This window comes from Crocodylus porosus, unplaced genomic scaffold, assembly GCF_001723895.1.
Source record: "Crocodylus porosus isolate Cpor-Errol unplaced genomic scaffold, CroPor_comp1, whole genome shotgun sequence".
Taxonomy (NCBI): Eukaryota; Metazoa; Chordata; order Crocodylia; family Crocodylidae; genus Crocodylus; species Crocodylus porosus.
The window spans coordinates 71,765,702-71,782,091 of NW_017728909.1; the positions used below are offsets into that span (position 1 = coordinate 71,765,702).

The following is a 16,390-nucleotide window of genomic DNA, read 5'->3' on the forward strand; positions in this document are numbered from 1 at the left end:
TTCTGTCATCTGCCACCACAGAGAAAACCACTGAGGTCCATCTTGCCCAGTATCCTGTGTTACACAGGGGCAGACATACTGAGATGCTGATACTGTTTAGAAGCATTAGCTGTAAGCATAGTTAGAATACACCTCATGGTATTCTATATTACAAGACATAATATGATTATTGCATTTTGGATAGTAAATGTGACCACCACAAATGTATTCTTTGTAATCAGAATAATGACTATATTTCATGAAGTGTCAGTGTGAACAGTAACCTGCAGATACAATTAAACATTTCTTAAACATTACAAATTCAAAATTTTAAGCTGACACAAATTAATATTAATCAGCAGAAGAAATCTCGACTTTTCTTCATCTTAACAATATTTACATATTTTAAGACCAGTTGGTGAAAGGCAGTATTAGAGTGATCCATTTCTTAACTAAATCAGAATGACACAAAGTCCAGTTTTATGAATAAAGGACAAACACGGGAAATGGTATATTCTGAACTTTCTGAACTTTTGCACCACAGCTTCTCTTATTTGTGAATTAGATTACATTAAATGTCTGAATGTCATCAGACACTGAAGGTTATTGTTATTTGAACTTTTTAGATACCTCCTCTTCCCCATTGGTGTTTGTCTGCATCAGAGGCTTGTGTATACAATATTTTCATGTAAATGAGTCCCTCCAGCCCCTTCATTATTTTTGTTGATCTTCTTCTAGTTCATTCCAGGCCAGCAACTCTTTCAGGCATGGAGCTGACCCAAACTGATCAAATGTTTTAAAGTGGTTGGACCAGTGCGGAATGAATCTATCACAACCTGCTATCATGGTAGGAGGCTTAAGTAATTACAGAAAAGACTTATATTGGCATGTTAATATTCTCTCTACACCTAAGTCTCTTTAATTATCACTACTTGAACATTTTCTCTCACAATTAATATCACAGTTCCTAGTTGTTTTCTCTAGTTATATTAGGATGCATTTTCTCATTTGAATCTCATCTACTTTTTTCTCAGCTATATTTTTTATACATCTATATACATTTGCATTTTTTCTCCATCCTCCCTGCTGCTTTCCTTCCATCTTAATGTAAATATTATCTGTGAATGGAATTCATATGATGGGTATTCCTTCTTTCAGAAAATTATGTTAAATAAAATCCAATACCCTATAATCAACTTCCATGGTACCACAAAAAGCTTCTCATGTCACTATATTTATTTGAAAGAAAACAATGAACATTAAAGGATACTTATGATCAGGGACTTAAAAGATTCTGTATAAGGAAACCCACATGTGCATATGCTTGCACACATGCAATATATGCTAGCATAACCAGGTAGGTAAACTCCATTAACTGATAGCACATTACTAAAGTTCTTTTTAATTGACTCTGTACATCTGATGTGACAAAATGTTATTCATATGGCATTTAATATTTACAGTACTCTTATTTCCCCCACACCATGTTTATGGCACAGGAAAGCATGAGTCTGTCTTTTGCTAACAGAAAGTGATGCAATTTGAACTTTCTGCCTTGAAGAGGGTATTTTATGTGACCAAAGGAAAAAAAAAATCAATGTTATTTCTGTGCTGCTCCCATTATTTTAATTTTATGTGCAAAAAAAAAAGTTTAGCAGTCTTGATGCCAAGTAGTGTTTGGTGATACAGTAAAAGCCCTGTTTTTCAGCATAAGTGAAGAATGCAGGGTGCCGGTAATCTAAAAATGCCAGTTACCTGAGGCACAAGGGTTTCCAGCCAAATGCGGAGCAGGGAAGGGAGGGGCAGTGGCAGTATGCAGAGCGGGGGGCAGGGGGTTGGTGGCGGCTGCACGTAGAGTAGTGGCAGCACAGGGTAGTGGGTGCTAGCGGCATCCAACACATGCAACCGCCCCCGCCCCCACAAACAGCACCCAATGTCCGGCCAGCCGGCCAGAAATCCAGTTAATAGAAATGCCCGTTAGTAAAATGCTGGATAACAGGGCTTTTACTGTAATTAAAAATACCAACAAGAATCACTATAACTATTATACTTACATTTGTGAGGTGAATGACTCCTTTAGATGTAACAGAACAGCCCATAAACCCAACATACTGAAGCTCAGGACAGTGTTCAGCAAATGCTTTTACTGACTGATCTGTCACCTACACAAAAGAAAAATAGAGAAAAAAAGTAGTTGAAGGTGACAGTCTTATGTATGCAATACAAGAAAATCCAGAAAGCATCTCAGCAAGTGTAGCAAGTTGTTACTTCAATAATAGTTCCCTTTGTCTTGACAGTCTGAGGGAGAAAGTGAGGTATGCCTACAGGTCTATAGATATAGAGAAACAGGATAAAAGGATTATCTCCCCCCAGAGAAAGCCGGGCACTAAATAATACACAATACTTAATAAAATGCAAACTACCAGTGAATTTATCTCTAGGAGAATATAATCAATGCCAGCTACCTTTACATAACATATACATATATATAAACATCACAAACTGTATACAAATATATATAAAATATTAACAAATAAAAACTACTAGTATATTCTACAGATTCATGCTATACCCATCGTTCAAATACTCTGTGTACAGTCAACAGCATTCTTTTTGTCAACGTTTTAATTCTTCTTTCAAGCAACTTCCAATAATGTTAAACCATGCTATAATCAAAGATATCATTTATCTTATAACAAAACCCCAAGTCATTTTCAGTGACTAAATCTTTGACTAAGAGAAGAACAAATGTACTTTTTACAGACTAGCAGTTTTAAATTGGTTTTTTGGCTTCTTTTATCAGAGATGAGTAATCCAAAATAATCTTTGTTTCTTCACTGATTGTGTGCATCTACACATGACATTAATGCAATGTGATACACTTGAGCACATTTTGTGCCAAAGTACAGTGCTCCTAGCCTCAGCATTAGGTCTGCGAAATTTCAATGGCTATTTCATTTCAGATTCAGACATTTCAGCATCCAGAGACCGCGTGCCATCAGAGACTGCGAGCAGGAGATAGACTCCTACTGCCAGGCTCGTCTTCCCTGGGAGGCAGAGGGTAGACCATGGTCTCCCTCCAGGACAAGGGAGGACTCAGGGACCTCCCTTACTGTCCAGCCAAGGGCTTGGACCAAGGTGGTGAAGGGTCCAAAGCCCGCCGCACCAAGGTCCCTGCCCCGCTGGAGCTCAGCAACAGGTATGAACCTCTTGCAGCCCCAGTAGAGCATGCTGAGTTGTCAGCTCCCACAGGCAACACAGACAATACTGTAGCTACCACCCCCACTCTCCCCAAGACCAAACGCAAAGTGTTTGTTGTGTGAGACTCCATCCTGAGGGGGAGTGATGGGGTTATCTGCCACCCTGACCCCTTAGCTCGGGAAGTTTGCTGCTTCCCAGGAGCCAGAATCTGAGACATTGTGAAGAAGATCCCTAAACTCCTCCAGCCAACTGACCACTACCCTATGCTCCTCGTCCATGTGGGCACTAATGACATGGCTCGGAGTGCTCCCAGCTGGGTCATGAGGCACTACAGGGATTTGGGTGTCGGGCTTAAGGGTCTGGGGATGCAGGTGATGTTTTCTTCGATTCTCCCAGTCTTGGGCTATGGGCTGAGGAGGGAGAGGAGGATCCAGGTAGTTAACCAAAGACTGTGGCACTGGTGTCATCGGGAATGCTTTGGCTTCCATGACCATAATCCACCCTTCGGAGAGAGAGGCAGCAAGGTGCTGGGAGGGATGGCCTCCACCTCTCTCCACTGGAGAGGAGGCTCTTCTCAGCCAGACTGGCTGACCTGCTCCACCGGGCTTTAAACTAAGCCTGTCAGGGGTGACTACCGCTACTGCCGGCCCACTGAGCAACCCTTGCAAAGCCAGCAGGCCAATGCAATTAAGGGATCCCAACCCCAGCCCTGGAACAAAATGTAGGCAAGGCAAGGGTCCCCAAGGAGACACTTGCGTGCCTATACACAAATGCCAGGAACTTGGGGAATAAACAGGAGGAACTTGTTCTCCTGCTAAATGCAAATAACTATGATGTCATTGGGATAACAGAGACCTGGTGGGGCTCCACCCATGACTGGGTCACAGATATAGACGACTGCACTGTACAGGAGGGATCAAGTGGAAAAAAGGGGTGGGGGCATAGCTCTCTCTCTCAAGGAAAGTTACGCAACCTTGCAAGCCGACATTGGCACCCATGTTAGGCGACTTGAGACCCTCTGGGTTAAAATCTGTGGAGAACACGGCACAGGGGATACTATGGTGGGAGTCTACAGGTCTTGGATGCTTAAGCAAAGTCCATCCCATCTCGGAGGAAAGGCAGCAAAAGGGTACAGCAGCCCCCTTGGCTCTCCAGGGAACTGGCAGACCTCCTGCGTCTTAACAGGAAGACCTACAAAGGATGGAGGACTGGAGCCACCACCAAGGAAGAATACTCTGCTCTGGTCTGGACCTGCAGAGAGCAAACCAGGAAAGCCAAAGCTGTGATGGAACTCCAGCGAGCTACAAATACCAAAGACAATAAAAAGTCTTTTTTTAGATATGTGGGGAGCCAGAGGAAAGCAAGGACAATATTGGACCTCTGCTAAAACAGATGGGGCAACTGACAACTGATGCCCAGGAAAAAGCGAACTTGCTAAATGGGTACTTTGTGTCAGTTTTTCACCAGTCCCATGGGACGCCTCTGCCCACTGTGGGTCAGGGATGCCCAGGCAAGGGAGATTCCTTACCTCCATCAAAGCTGACCCCATGAAGATCGGAGGTTGGACAGGCCGGATATCTTCAAGTCAGCTGGCCCTGACAGGTTACACCCAAGGGTACTCAAGGAGCTGGCGAGCATCATAGCTCAGCCCCTGGCACAGAACTCTGAGAGCTCTTGGCACTCTGGTGAAGTGCCTGAAGATTGGAAAAGGGCCAATGTCATGCCTATCTTCAAGAAAGGGAGGAAAGTAGATCCGGCAAACTACAGGCCCATAAGCCTGACCTCTATCCTGGGGAAGGTCTTGGAAAAGATGATCAAGGAGGCCATCCTTAACAGACTAGCTGAAGGCAATATCCTGAGGGATACCCAGCATGGTTTTGTTTTTGGTAGGTCTTGCTAGACCAATCTTGTTTCCTTTTCTGACCAGGTGACCTATCACCTGGACAAGGGGCAAGAGATTGATTTTGTATATCTAGACTTTAAAATCTGGTATCCTGTGATAGCCTCTTGGCTAAACTGGCTAACTGTAGCCTCGACCTCACCACAATCCTCTGGCTGGAGAATTTGCTCCATGGAACCAGAGGGTGGTGTTTGATGGGAGCCAATCATCTTGGTGTGCAATTACCAGTGGGGTCCCTCAAGGCTCTGTTCTAGGGCCTATACTATTTAACATCTTTATCAATCATGTGGACATTGGTGTCAGAAGTGGACTTGCCAAGTTTGCTGATGACAACAAACTCTGGGGTAAAGCATTCACACCAGAGGACAGGAGGATGATCCAGGCAGATCTTGACAGGCTCATGAAATGGGTGGGTGAGAACCTGATAGAGTTCCAAAAAATGCAAGAATCTCCACTTTGGGAGGAAAAACCTGCAGCATGCTTACAGGCTCGGCAGTGCTACACTGGTTAGCACCACAGATGAAAGGGACTTGGAGGCCATGATTGACCACAAGATGAACATGAGCCTTCAATGTGATGCTGCAGCTAGTAAAGCGAGCAAAATGCTGGCTTGCATCCATAGATGCTTCTCAAGCAAATCCCGGGACATCATTCTCCCCTTGAACTCGGCCTTGGTGAGGCCGCAGCTGGAGTACTGCGTCCAGTTTGGGCTCCACAACTCAAAAAGGATGTGGAGAAGCTTGAGAGAGTCCAAAGAAGAGTCACGCGCGTGATCAGAGGTCAGGAAAACAGACCTTACAACGACAGGCTGACAGCCACGGGGCTCTTTAGCCCTGAAAAGCACAGGCTCAGGGGTGATCTGGTAGCCATCTATAAGTTTACCGGGGTGCTCATCAGGATCTGGGGGAACGTATGTTCACCAGAGCGCCCCAAGGGATGATGAGATCGAACAGTCACAAACTCCACTGCTACTGATTCAGTTTGGACATTTCTTCACTGTCCGAGCCCCCAAGGTTTGGAATAAACTGCTGCCAGAGGCAGTTCAAGCACCCACTTTGAACACCTTCAAGACACATTTGGATGCTTATCCTGCTGAGATCCTATGATCCCTGCTGCCTTCCTGCCCCTGGGGCAGGGATCTGGACTTGAGGATCCTCTGGGGTCCCTGCCAGCCCAAATATCTATGAAATATGAAATTTATGAAATGCAAGACTCCAAAACAGATCCAACACTAAACAGATCCATCCGAAATGTTTTGGAAATGTTTGGGATGTTTAACACTGTTTCAGAGGTGGCCTTGCAGGGAAAGAGAAACTGGGAAGAAGGAGGGGAAGGAAAGGATTGCTATGATATGACATCAGTAGCTGGCAAGTGACAATGATTTCATAGTTTCATAGTTAGTAGGGTAGGAAGGGACCTAAGCAGATCAAGTCCAACCCCCTGCCTTGGCAGGAAAGAGTACTGGAGTCAAACGACCCCAGCAAGTTGTTCATCTAGCCTGCTCTTAAAGACCCCCAGGGTAGGAACCAGCATCACTTCAGTTGGAAGTTGGTTCCAGATCCTAGCTGCCCTGACAGTGAAGTAGCACCTCCTGATGTCTAATCTGAATTTACCCTCTGCCAGCTTGTGTCCATTATTTCTAGTCACTCCTGGTAGTGCTTGGTGGAACAGGGACTCCCCCAATGCCTGCTGGTCCCCTCTGACTAGTTTATAACAGGCTACTAGATCTCCCCTCAGCCTTCTCTTGTGGAGGCTGAATAGGTTCAGGTTCTGTAGCCTCTCCTCGTAGGGCCTGCCCTGTTGCCCCCGATTATGCGAGTGGCCCTCCTCTGGACCCTCTCCACGTTGTCCACATCTCTCTTGAATTGCGGCGCCCAGAACTGGACGCAGTACTCCAGCTGCGACCTGACCAGTGCTGCATAGAAGGGGAGTATCACCTCCTTGGACCTGCTTGAGATGCATCTGTGGATGCATGACAAGGTATGTCTGGCCTTCCTGACTGCATCCCCACACTGCCGGCCCACGTTCATCTTGGCATCCATGATGACTCCAAGATCCTTTTCTGCCTCTGCACTGACAAGAAGGCAGTTCCCCAGCCTGTAGGTATGCTGCTGGTTCTTCCTCCTCAGGTGCGTCACCTTGCACTTGTCGTGTTGATCCCTGAGGTCCCTTCCAATCCCAGTGCTCGGGGGGAAGGACAGAAAAGGCTGTTCGTGAACTGCTCTCTGTCATTTTACAGCTGTGTCTGCATCTGTGTAGCAACAAGAGCAGAAGCAGAGAGCAGCATCTGTAAACTTGCAGCTTGGTGGTGCCTTCTTACCAAGTTGTAGCCAGTCCTTTCCTATTTACCCTTGCCTATCCTCCCTATTTTTATCCCTTGCAACTCTTTCTTCCCCAAAATCCTGTTATTTTTTCTTCTTATCCCCCTCCCCCAAACAAAAAGAAAGCAGTGCTTTGCCTGGCAGTGTCTCATCACTGTGCACTGCAACAAAGCACTACACATAACACTACACACTCATACAGACACATTTTTTTCCAGCACACAAAATACGAAGCATGCTGGAAAGGCAGGTGCCAGGTCTTCTGGCAGGGGAACCAAAAGAGGCAGAGGGAGAGGTGTAAGTTCCCCGTCCCCCAAACTTAGATGCACCCTATTTCCTAGCACTAGCAGGCATAAGGCTTTTGGTGCTAATGGCAGCAAGGAGGTGGGACCAGTGCCTGCATCTGCACACCATCCAATAACACCAGCCATAATAACCCCCAGGAACACCAGCATAACAAGCAGCACCAGCATGACAGTCTCCTTCACCCCCATTTCAGTTCCCAGTCTGAGCCTTCCAGTGCAAGAGGAAGACCTGGAACTGGAATTAGGGGGCCTGAGTGCCCTAGCAAAAGAAATTCTGGGGAGTGGAAGAAGAATCTGAGTTTGTGCTCCCCCCCACTCCAAAGTTCCTCTAGACCCAGGTCTCCTTCCCCGGAAGGCAGTTCGGAGAAGGTTGTAGAGGCAAGTGGCTGAGGTTGTGGAGGTAAGTGGCTCAGTCAGCTTCTCCTGTTGTTGTGCCTCTGCCTTCTGAGAAGGGGGATCAGGCAGGATCCGCACCCATGCCCCAGAAGCAAGCAGATAGTGTGATGTGAGATCATTTTGAGGTAGCAGATGATCCCATATATGCTATCTGCCTGCACTGTCAATGTAAGACCAGCCAGGGCAAGGAGATGAAACACTTCAGCACCACAAGGATGCTGATGCATCTCAGGAGGCACCTCCCCCTTGCCGTTGCTCCTCCTCAGCCTAGCACCAGTGGGAGCGTGCCCAAAAAGAAGTCCCCTTCTCACTCCAAAGCCCCTGTCCCCAAGAAGCAGAGGCAGGCCACCCTGGAACAGTGAGGCAAAGACAGACGTTGCAAAGGCAAGCAAAATCACCCAGAGAATTGTAGAGATGCTTGCTGTGAATGGCTGGTCCTTCTCCCTAGTTGAGTGGCCACAGTTCACGCAGCTCATGACATTCATTGCCCCATCCTATCAAGTGCCTGCATACACCACCTTCAGCAGGAGGCAGACAGGGAGTATTTGAGGGAGGTCCACAGGTGGCCTTGCACTTCACCTTGGACATCTGGAGCAACTGGGGTGGAGATCATGCCTACCTCTCTCTCATAGGACACAGGTGCAATCAGTCAGGGCATTGGTGGGCTCTCCTTCAACCAGAAGTGATGAATTCATCCCACATGGCAGTGGAGATCATGGTGGCCATGAACCGCATGGTGCAGGGGTGGTTCATTGGGCAGGGTGAGCTCACCCACGGGTTCATGATCACTGACAACAGGGCCAATATGGTAAAGGTGATCCGTGATGCCAACTTTGTTGGCATCCGCTGTGTGGCACACAAGTTCCACCTGATAGAAATGCCTTGAAGGGTGGCAGGGCTGCCGGTCATGGTGTTGTCACAACTGGCCAGTTCATTTAAAAATGCAGGAAGGTGGTGGGCTACTTCCACTGGAGCATCAAAGGGGGCAAGTTGCTGCAGGACAAACAGGCAGAGCTGAGGGTCCCACAACACAAAATCATCCAGGATTTGAAGACTCAGTGGAACTCCACATACCTCATTCTGGAAAGGTTGGTGGAGCAACAGAAGACCATCCATGAAATGGCCTTGCTCGGGGAGATTGAGATCAGTGGCCTGCTTAACAAAATACAGTGCAATACCATCTGCCAGCTCTTGGTGGTCCTCAAGCCATTCCTCAATGCCACCGAGACCATCAGCACTGGCAATGCCCTTCTTAGCCAGGTGATCCCATAGTGAGAGAACTTGAGAACCAAATGGAGAAGTTCCAGGGGACCAATGTTCCTGGCTAGGGCAAGCCGCTATCACTAGAGGTGCAGGCACTGGTGAAGCAGCTGAAGGAGGGCATCAGGAAATGGCTGGGTTCGTTATGGTCCAGTATAGTTCATGTGCTGGTGGCCATGTGCAACCTGAGGGTGAAGGGGAGCAGAAGGGCCCGGGGGGGGATGTGGAAGACGGGGATCCACTTTCCCATGCCAGTACTCCCTGCACCAGCCAGTCTCCTGCACGACAGCCACTGCCAATGTGGGCCAAGGGCATGACTTCAATGGTGGGGTCCAAAGGCACCAGACTCCAGCCTTGGGCAGGTAGCACAGAGGTCTCAGTGGCTACCCATCTCAGCAAGGACATGGAGTCACTGGACTGCGACCCCTTGACCTAATGGGCAACCCGCAGCCAGATGTGGCAGGATCTGGCCACAGTTGCCTGGGAACACCTGTCCTGTCCACCCATGAGTGTTCCAAGCGAGAGGGTTTTCAACACTGCTGCAGATGTTATGACACCCCAGTACACCTCCTTGGATCCTGGCTTGGTAGAGTAGCTGATGTTCCTTAAGGTAAGCCTCCCAATGCTGGAGTTCCCTAAGCTCCATGTGCAGACAGAGTGAGTGCCATCCTTCTCACTCTGTCTGCACCCATTTCCTTTTTTTATTTTTTTTAAACCATTTAGTGCCCCGCTCTCAGACCTGGAGGCAGCACTCACTGCATCACTAGAGAGCAGAGGAAGGATATCTCCCTGCTGAGTTCCCATGCCAGGACGAATGTGAAGGTATGGCCTGGAGCTATGGCGGAGGAGGTGGCCCCAGGTCCTGGGCATGACCTAAAACTGCACCAGGAGTGGAAGGCCTGGTGGGACTGTCAGTGGTGCAGCAGCCCCCAAGAAATCCCAGAACCAAGGAACTCCCTGGTGAAAGACAGGTAGGATGTGCCTTATAACCTCCAGAGACCACATGCATGCACAGTCCTAGCTTGGGAAAGCCCAGACCTGTAAGATCTTTGAGAAGCCTTAACCTTGCTGGACGCATTGGAGTTGTGAAGCCCCAGGTGAGCTTAGCTGTCTGGGATGCATTCTGTGAGGCATGGGCTTTTCACAGACGGGCCTATGAACTTAACTTCATCAACCTCCTAGATACAGAAACTCATGGACTCAATATGGACATTGGATTTAAGACACACTACAAACTGCCTGACATCTGACTCCCCAGGTAGCAGGTACCTCCCCACTTTTTCCTACTACATCCCCCTTCTGGCCGCCTCCCCACTCCACCCCCCAGCCTGTCCCTCACCCCCTGATGCCTCAATTTACATTTTCACTGACTTGGCTTTCTTGCCTGCATTGCATGCCAGCCTCTAATTTCTTTACTATTCCTTCCATCCAGGAAGAGCACACACAGAGACAAACTGCAGGTGCTTCCTCAGCCTGACAAAGGTTTTTTAACCCCAAAAGCTTGCAAAGAACAATTTCTCCAACTATGCCATTGGTCTAATAAAAGATAACAGATTATATAGCCCTTTGTGTGGGTATGAGGGAGGACCGCTAGGTTTCAGGCAGTGGTGTAGGGGTTTCTGTGAAACTGCATCTCAAACTGCTGAAAGCAAAACTCATGTCACTTGTGTGTGTTAAGGGGTATAGGTGTAGATCTAATAAAAGATACCAGATTGACCCTAAGAACCTTGTTGGTCCTTGGACCAATATGGCTACAACCTACATCCCTTAACACACACACAATTCTGAAACCGTTTTAGCCAAAAGAAAATGGGACAGTGATCGGAAACACCAAAATGAATCACTGTCCCCCTGAAACACCAAATCTGAACCGAAATAAAATACAGCCATTTGCACAGCCCTACTCAGCATCTACATGTACACCTGAGACAGCAGCACTTTGAGCTGAGGCAGAGCACCCCAGGCTGGCAAGAGGTACAGGGGGTCAGCCCTGGCTCTGAGTGGTGGCATTGGACAGCAGAGGGGCTGGCTGGGGCACAACGGTGCTGAAGTGTGGATCTAGGCAGCAAGCAGCCCCTGTACTTTAGCACCCTCGTGCCCCAGCCAGCCCATGTCACTGTCTACACATGCATTTTGGCAGAGTTAAGTACTCCAATGTAAGACAGCACTGTTGCTGACTGTCGCTGACAGTACTATCTTACAGCAGAGTTAATTTACTTCCCCCATATACTGGTACATGTATATGGTAACACTTTATTGTGGAGCTAATTAGTCGACTTTGCAGTAAAATGCACATGCAAATGCACCTATCTTGAGCTACAGGTAGATGCTGCTTGTTTTGTTGTTTTGGCATGTTAATTTTTCCTATGTCCATGAAGAATTTCTTGCTTTATAATTTTCTGTCTGTGATAAAATCCAACAACAGGATGCTGCACTAAATTCAATCCTTAAAAAACATGACTATTTAGACTACTGATAGAATAATGTTCTTTCATCAGAAGGACAATGTTCTGTGAACTCCTTTCCCTACAATATTTGTCTCTTACTTCAATTTAAACCTTTATATTTTCCCCAAAATGTTATTAAATCTTGCCTTAAATAATCTAAATAAAATATTCTCTATCACTTTTGGAAATCAGTTCTACTACTGAGCCTATGAGAAAAAGGAGAGCAGGGTCAGGGCAAAGAAGGAATCAACAACTTTAACTATTTTTCCTAGATTTTTGTATTATTTAATGTGTACTTATTTTACATTAGCTTTATTTGTTATAAATTTTACTTGGTACTTTTCTTATCTACTTTAAGCAGGTGCTGAGCGCTCACTAACCTTAAGATCAGTATAGTGCAAGCATAAGGCAAAAACAACCAAAATAGTTTTTTAAAGCTAAAAAAGCCACTGGCATCAACATGCATGCAATGAAACATTAATCCCACCTTAATGGCATAAAAATTCATGAAATACATGCTTGAAGCACACTAAAACTAAGGGTTATCCTAATAAATACAAAATTAGCTTTGCTGGCACTTTTTTTTTCCACCCTCTAAAACTTATTTAAAAGGAAACTACTGTCACATAGCATGAATAAATCAAGTCTGTAAGCTTATCAATACACAGTGCCGTCACATTTTTTGCCATTAATTTTCCACTTTATAGAGAGTAAATCAAAAGGATAAGATACATACTAGGTTAAAAATAGTAAATGGCACAAACGCCTGCAGCTGTAAAGTCATTGATAGTTTATCAATTAGTCCCAATGGGAATAGCATTGAACCCACTGTACGTATGCTGAAAAAGTTACAGTTTCAAACAATTATTGGATTCCAGGTACAGTACAAGGCACACAAAGACACATCATAACTTCAAGGGAAGGAAAAAAGTATCACAATATATTTTTTAAATAGTTATTTCCTCTAACCACAGGAATGATCACTGTACATGGCATCACAATTTCCATGAGTAGTTCCATAGTATATATATTCAAATCTGAAATAACAAATGCTTTGCCTAGAAAGATGTATGTATATGATCTAAACTTTACTTGACTCAAGTTTTCTCCTTAAAAACTGAAAAAATTGACATTATTGTTAATCTGTAACATTATTTTAAAGAGTGCTCAAAACCCCCTATTTCTCTTTTGAACTTCTTTTAATTAATCTTCTTTTCCAGCACCATTCTGTTATCTTCCGGCCACAGGATGCTTCTTCTCATTAACACATAAACAACATTTAATCATTTAAAACAGCATATTAAATATAATGCTGTACAACAAATGGGCATTAACTGCTAAATTTCTGAGGCCAAGAGAATGTAATCTGTTGTTTATGCTTTTATAACATGAAAAGTAAGTAAAGTAAGTAAAACTGAACATTATCAAAGGGGGTTTTTTAAACTAGCACTTACTGAGCATATTTTTTAAGCTTAACTTAGAGGATCTTAAAGTGAATGGTGATCATCAATGATCATTTAGGCAATGATGCATTATAGGCATGTCAATCTTTTAATTCAAACAGAAGAATTCAGGCCTGTAACAGGGTCCCATCCCAGGGGTGACTGTGATGCCCCCGGAGCTCCCCTTGGCCCTTTTCTCTCTCTCTCCTCTAAGTACCCTCCCCTTCTGCTTTCCTGCCATGCCTAAATATAAATGTTTTCTTGTAAAAAAGGGAGGATGCTCCAGGGATTCTAGAGACAGGTCTCGTACTAATTAGCACAGGTGTCACTACTCATCACCTTAAGGGCTGAATAAATGGCCTCCTCATCTCCCCTTTTAGCCTCACCCAAGACCCGCAGATGTTATCAATCACTCACTTGTCATCAGGCATAATTAAGCCTCATTGTCCAATCTGGTCAATCTCTCCTCCATGGGCCTTCAGCCCTAGTGTCAACTCCAGTCCATGCAGGCCTCTAAACCTGAAATAGTCCCTGGCACTGTTGAAGTCTCCAGCCCCAGTCATCTGCCACTTCAACTGCCTCATCTTTGATGATGATTGCCTTCAGATTGACAGGACAATGTTTTGGTCCCTTCTCCCCTTAGCATCTCCCCTTGGCTGTTCCTGCTGTTCCAGCTTTGTGGGGCTCCAACCTCCCCTACGCCCTGCCTAACGCCAATCTTGATATCATCACCTGCTTTGTTAAGGCTGATGTCCTGCGCCATCTTTGATGCTTGAGTTCCTGGAATATGATGGCCACCAGGTGTAAGACATGTTACTGTCCTGAGCATTTCCCCTGGCCTTCCTCTGTCCGGTTTCAGTACTGGTCCATCCTCCGCTGCGTTGCTTCTGCCCCAGACTTGGTACTTGCGGTCTGTCTGTCTCGCCTGTATCCCAGTTCCGCTAAGTCCTGCCGGGCTCCAGTCTTTGCTGCTGGCTTCCTCAGTCCATGTCAACTCTGTGAAGAAATCCTCGGGGCCCTTCTGGCCCTGTGCTATTGTGGAGACCCCTTCTCAGGGTATCCGCCAGGTCCCCTCACTGGGACTGCTTGCGTTCTCTGGCCACTCCAGGCTGGCTGGGGACACCACTTCCAGTCCCTCCTGCTTTCTTCCGCCAGGCTTTTTATCCTGGATCCAGGGGTCTGGCTACCCAAATGGTCCCGGCACGCTGTTATAAAGTGTTCCCACACTGATGGGGTTGTTGATCCTGGCTTCCTCAGACTCAGTCATTTTTTTTCCTTTTTGTATTTTCCCACTTCCTCCACTCCGTCTCAGGTAAGTCTTTTCCACACTAAGATTTTCCCCCTTCCCCCCCTCCACAAAGGACAAATGTGTGTTCAGTTTACTACTAACCTAAACTAGGCCACTTACAGAAAAACACGTAACCTTACTCCAATTCCACCCACCTCAGGCTTTTTGAATGTTTGTACCTAGCCTATCAACATTGGCTCTAGTAAACAGCTTGGTCATACCACCTCTTTGAAACTGCCTCATACCTACAGTCCAATTACAAATGTCCCTCAGCTATCATCGGCCATGTATAGCTAATTAACATTCAGTCAGTTATAACAGATAACTACACAGGATGAATGACCTGGATGTGAAGCAGCTGCAGTTCATTTTTCAAAGAGTACAGGAGACGCATGAGCTGATCCTACAATGTGCCTTCTCTTCAAACTATAGAAAGTAGACAGCTTCAGACCTGAAATTCAGCTGCCACCCACTGCTTATGGCCCAAGACAGGATGAGAGCCCACCAATCTTTTTTTTCCAGTGTCCCCTGCAACCATAGATACAATCAGTTGTCAGTGGGCAAGAGAAGCAGACTAGGCCATATTTGTGAGTCCTGTCCCAACCCACACCTGCCAAGACACTGGGGTCTGGCTCAAGAAGTAGCCCACATGGGTTAACACCCTGAGGGTGGAACAGGTAAATGTCAAAGTGTCCTGTTATAGGAATCATCAACTAAACCATAGCTGACAACATTTAGACAATATTCATAATATGCTCTAGATCATCCTGATCCAGAATACTTGGTTACCTGACTGGGCTGTCATTTGTTTGCATGTTAGCAGGATTTGCTGGCCCTTGTTAAAGACTCTTGCTAAGGATGGTTTTGGAAAGATGGCCCAGAGAGAAGCTATACAAAGAAGATGACAGTTGCACTGAAATCTGTTCATGTTACTGGAAGCTTTACCTAGAGAGTGCTGTAGTGGGATAAAGGCAGTTCTATTTAAAGCATCAGTCCTCTGGGCATCTTCAGACGTAGTGAAATTGTTCCAGGCATATATTGAATTGCCAAGTGTACAATTTAAGCAAGAAGCATACCCTAGAAATTAAGGAAGTTAGAAACTAATCACATTTTAAAAAGGCCACAATAGATCTCACAGACCATTCAGGCAGATGGGCCTGTGTCCAATGAAAAGCAGCCAGGGATTTTGTTTTAGCTACATAGACACAGAAGCCAGGAAACCACTGCTCCCATTCTATATGGGGATAATATCCACCTGACCTGGTTTGTTGCACAAAACTTTCTGGCAGGAAACTGCACACCTATTTTCCAATTCAGTCTTGGAGGGTTTTCACACCTCAGGGGTCCAGGCAATTGAGTACTAGAAATTAGACTATACTATACTAGACTTTTTGCCCTACAGATGGGTTACTGAGATGGCAAAATGCAGTGATACCCAAAGAGGGTCTTGCATGAGCTCTTGCCTCTGTATCATAACTGCATTTAAAAATGATTCCTTATAGACCAGAGGCAGGCAAAATGCAACCCGTGGACCAAATGTGGCCCATCTGGCCTGCAGGGCCCCTAAAAAATTTAGAAAATTAATATTCATCTGCCCCTGGCTGCCTGTCATGTGGGCCTCAACAGTTTGCCAAAACTCAGTAAGGGGCCTCCGCCCAAAATAATAGCCCATCCTTGTTATAAACCAACCAAACATTCTTCCTTCCACTAAGAGAGTCCAGAGGAGAGCCACATGCATGATCAGAGGTCAGGAAAACAGATCTTACGATGACAGGTTGAGAGCCATGGGACTCTTTAGCCTGGAAAAGTGTAGGCTCAGGGGTGATCTGATGGCCACCTATAAGTTTATCA

General features: G+C 45.8%; 1 protein-coding gene across 1 annotated transcript in view; it reads right to left on the bottom strand.

Annotated features, from left to right (window-relative positions):
• The window catches only part of FBXL17 (F-box and leucine rich repeat protein 17), a gene marked incomplete at its 5' end in the record, with an annotated part of 503,150 nt that overhangs the window by 335,419 nt on the left and 151,341 nt on the right, over positions 1-16,390 (bottom strand). The window contains one exon of the mRNA XM_019531720.1: positions 2,034-2,141. Within this exon, the coding sequence (XP_019387265.1) occupies positions 2,034-2,141 (108 nt within the window). The remainder of the gene's footprint in view (positions 1-2,033; positions 2,142-16,390) is intronic.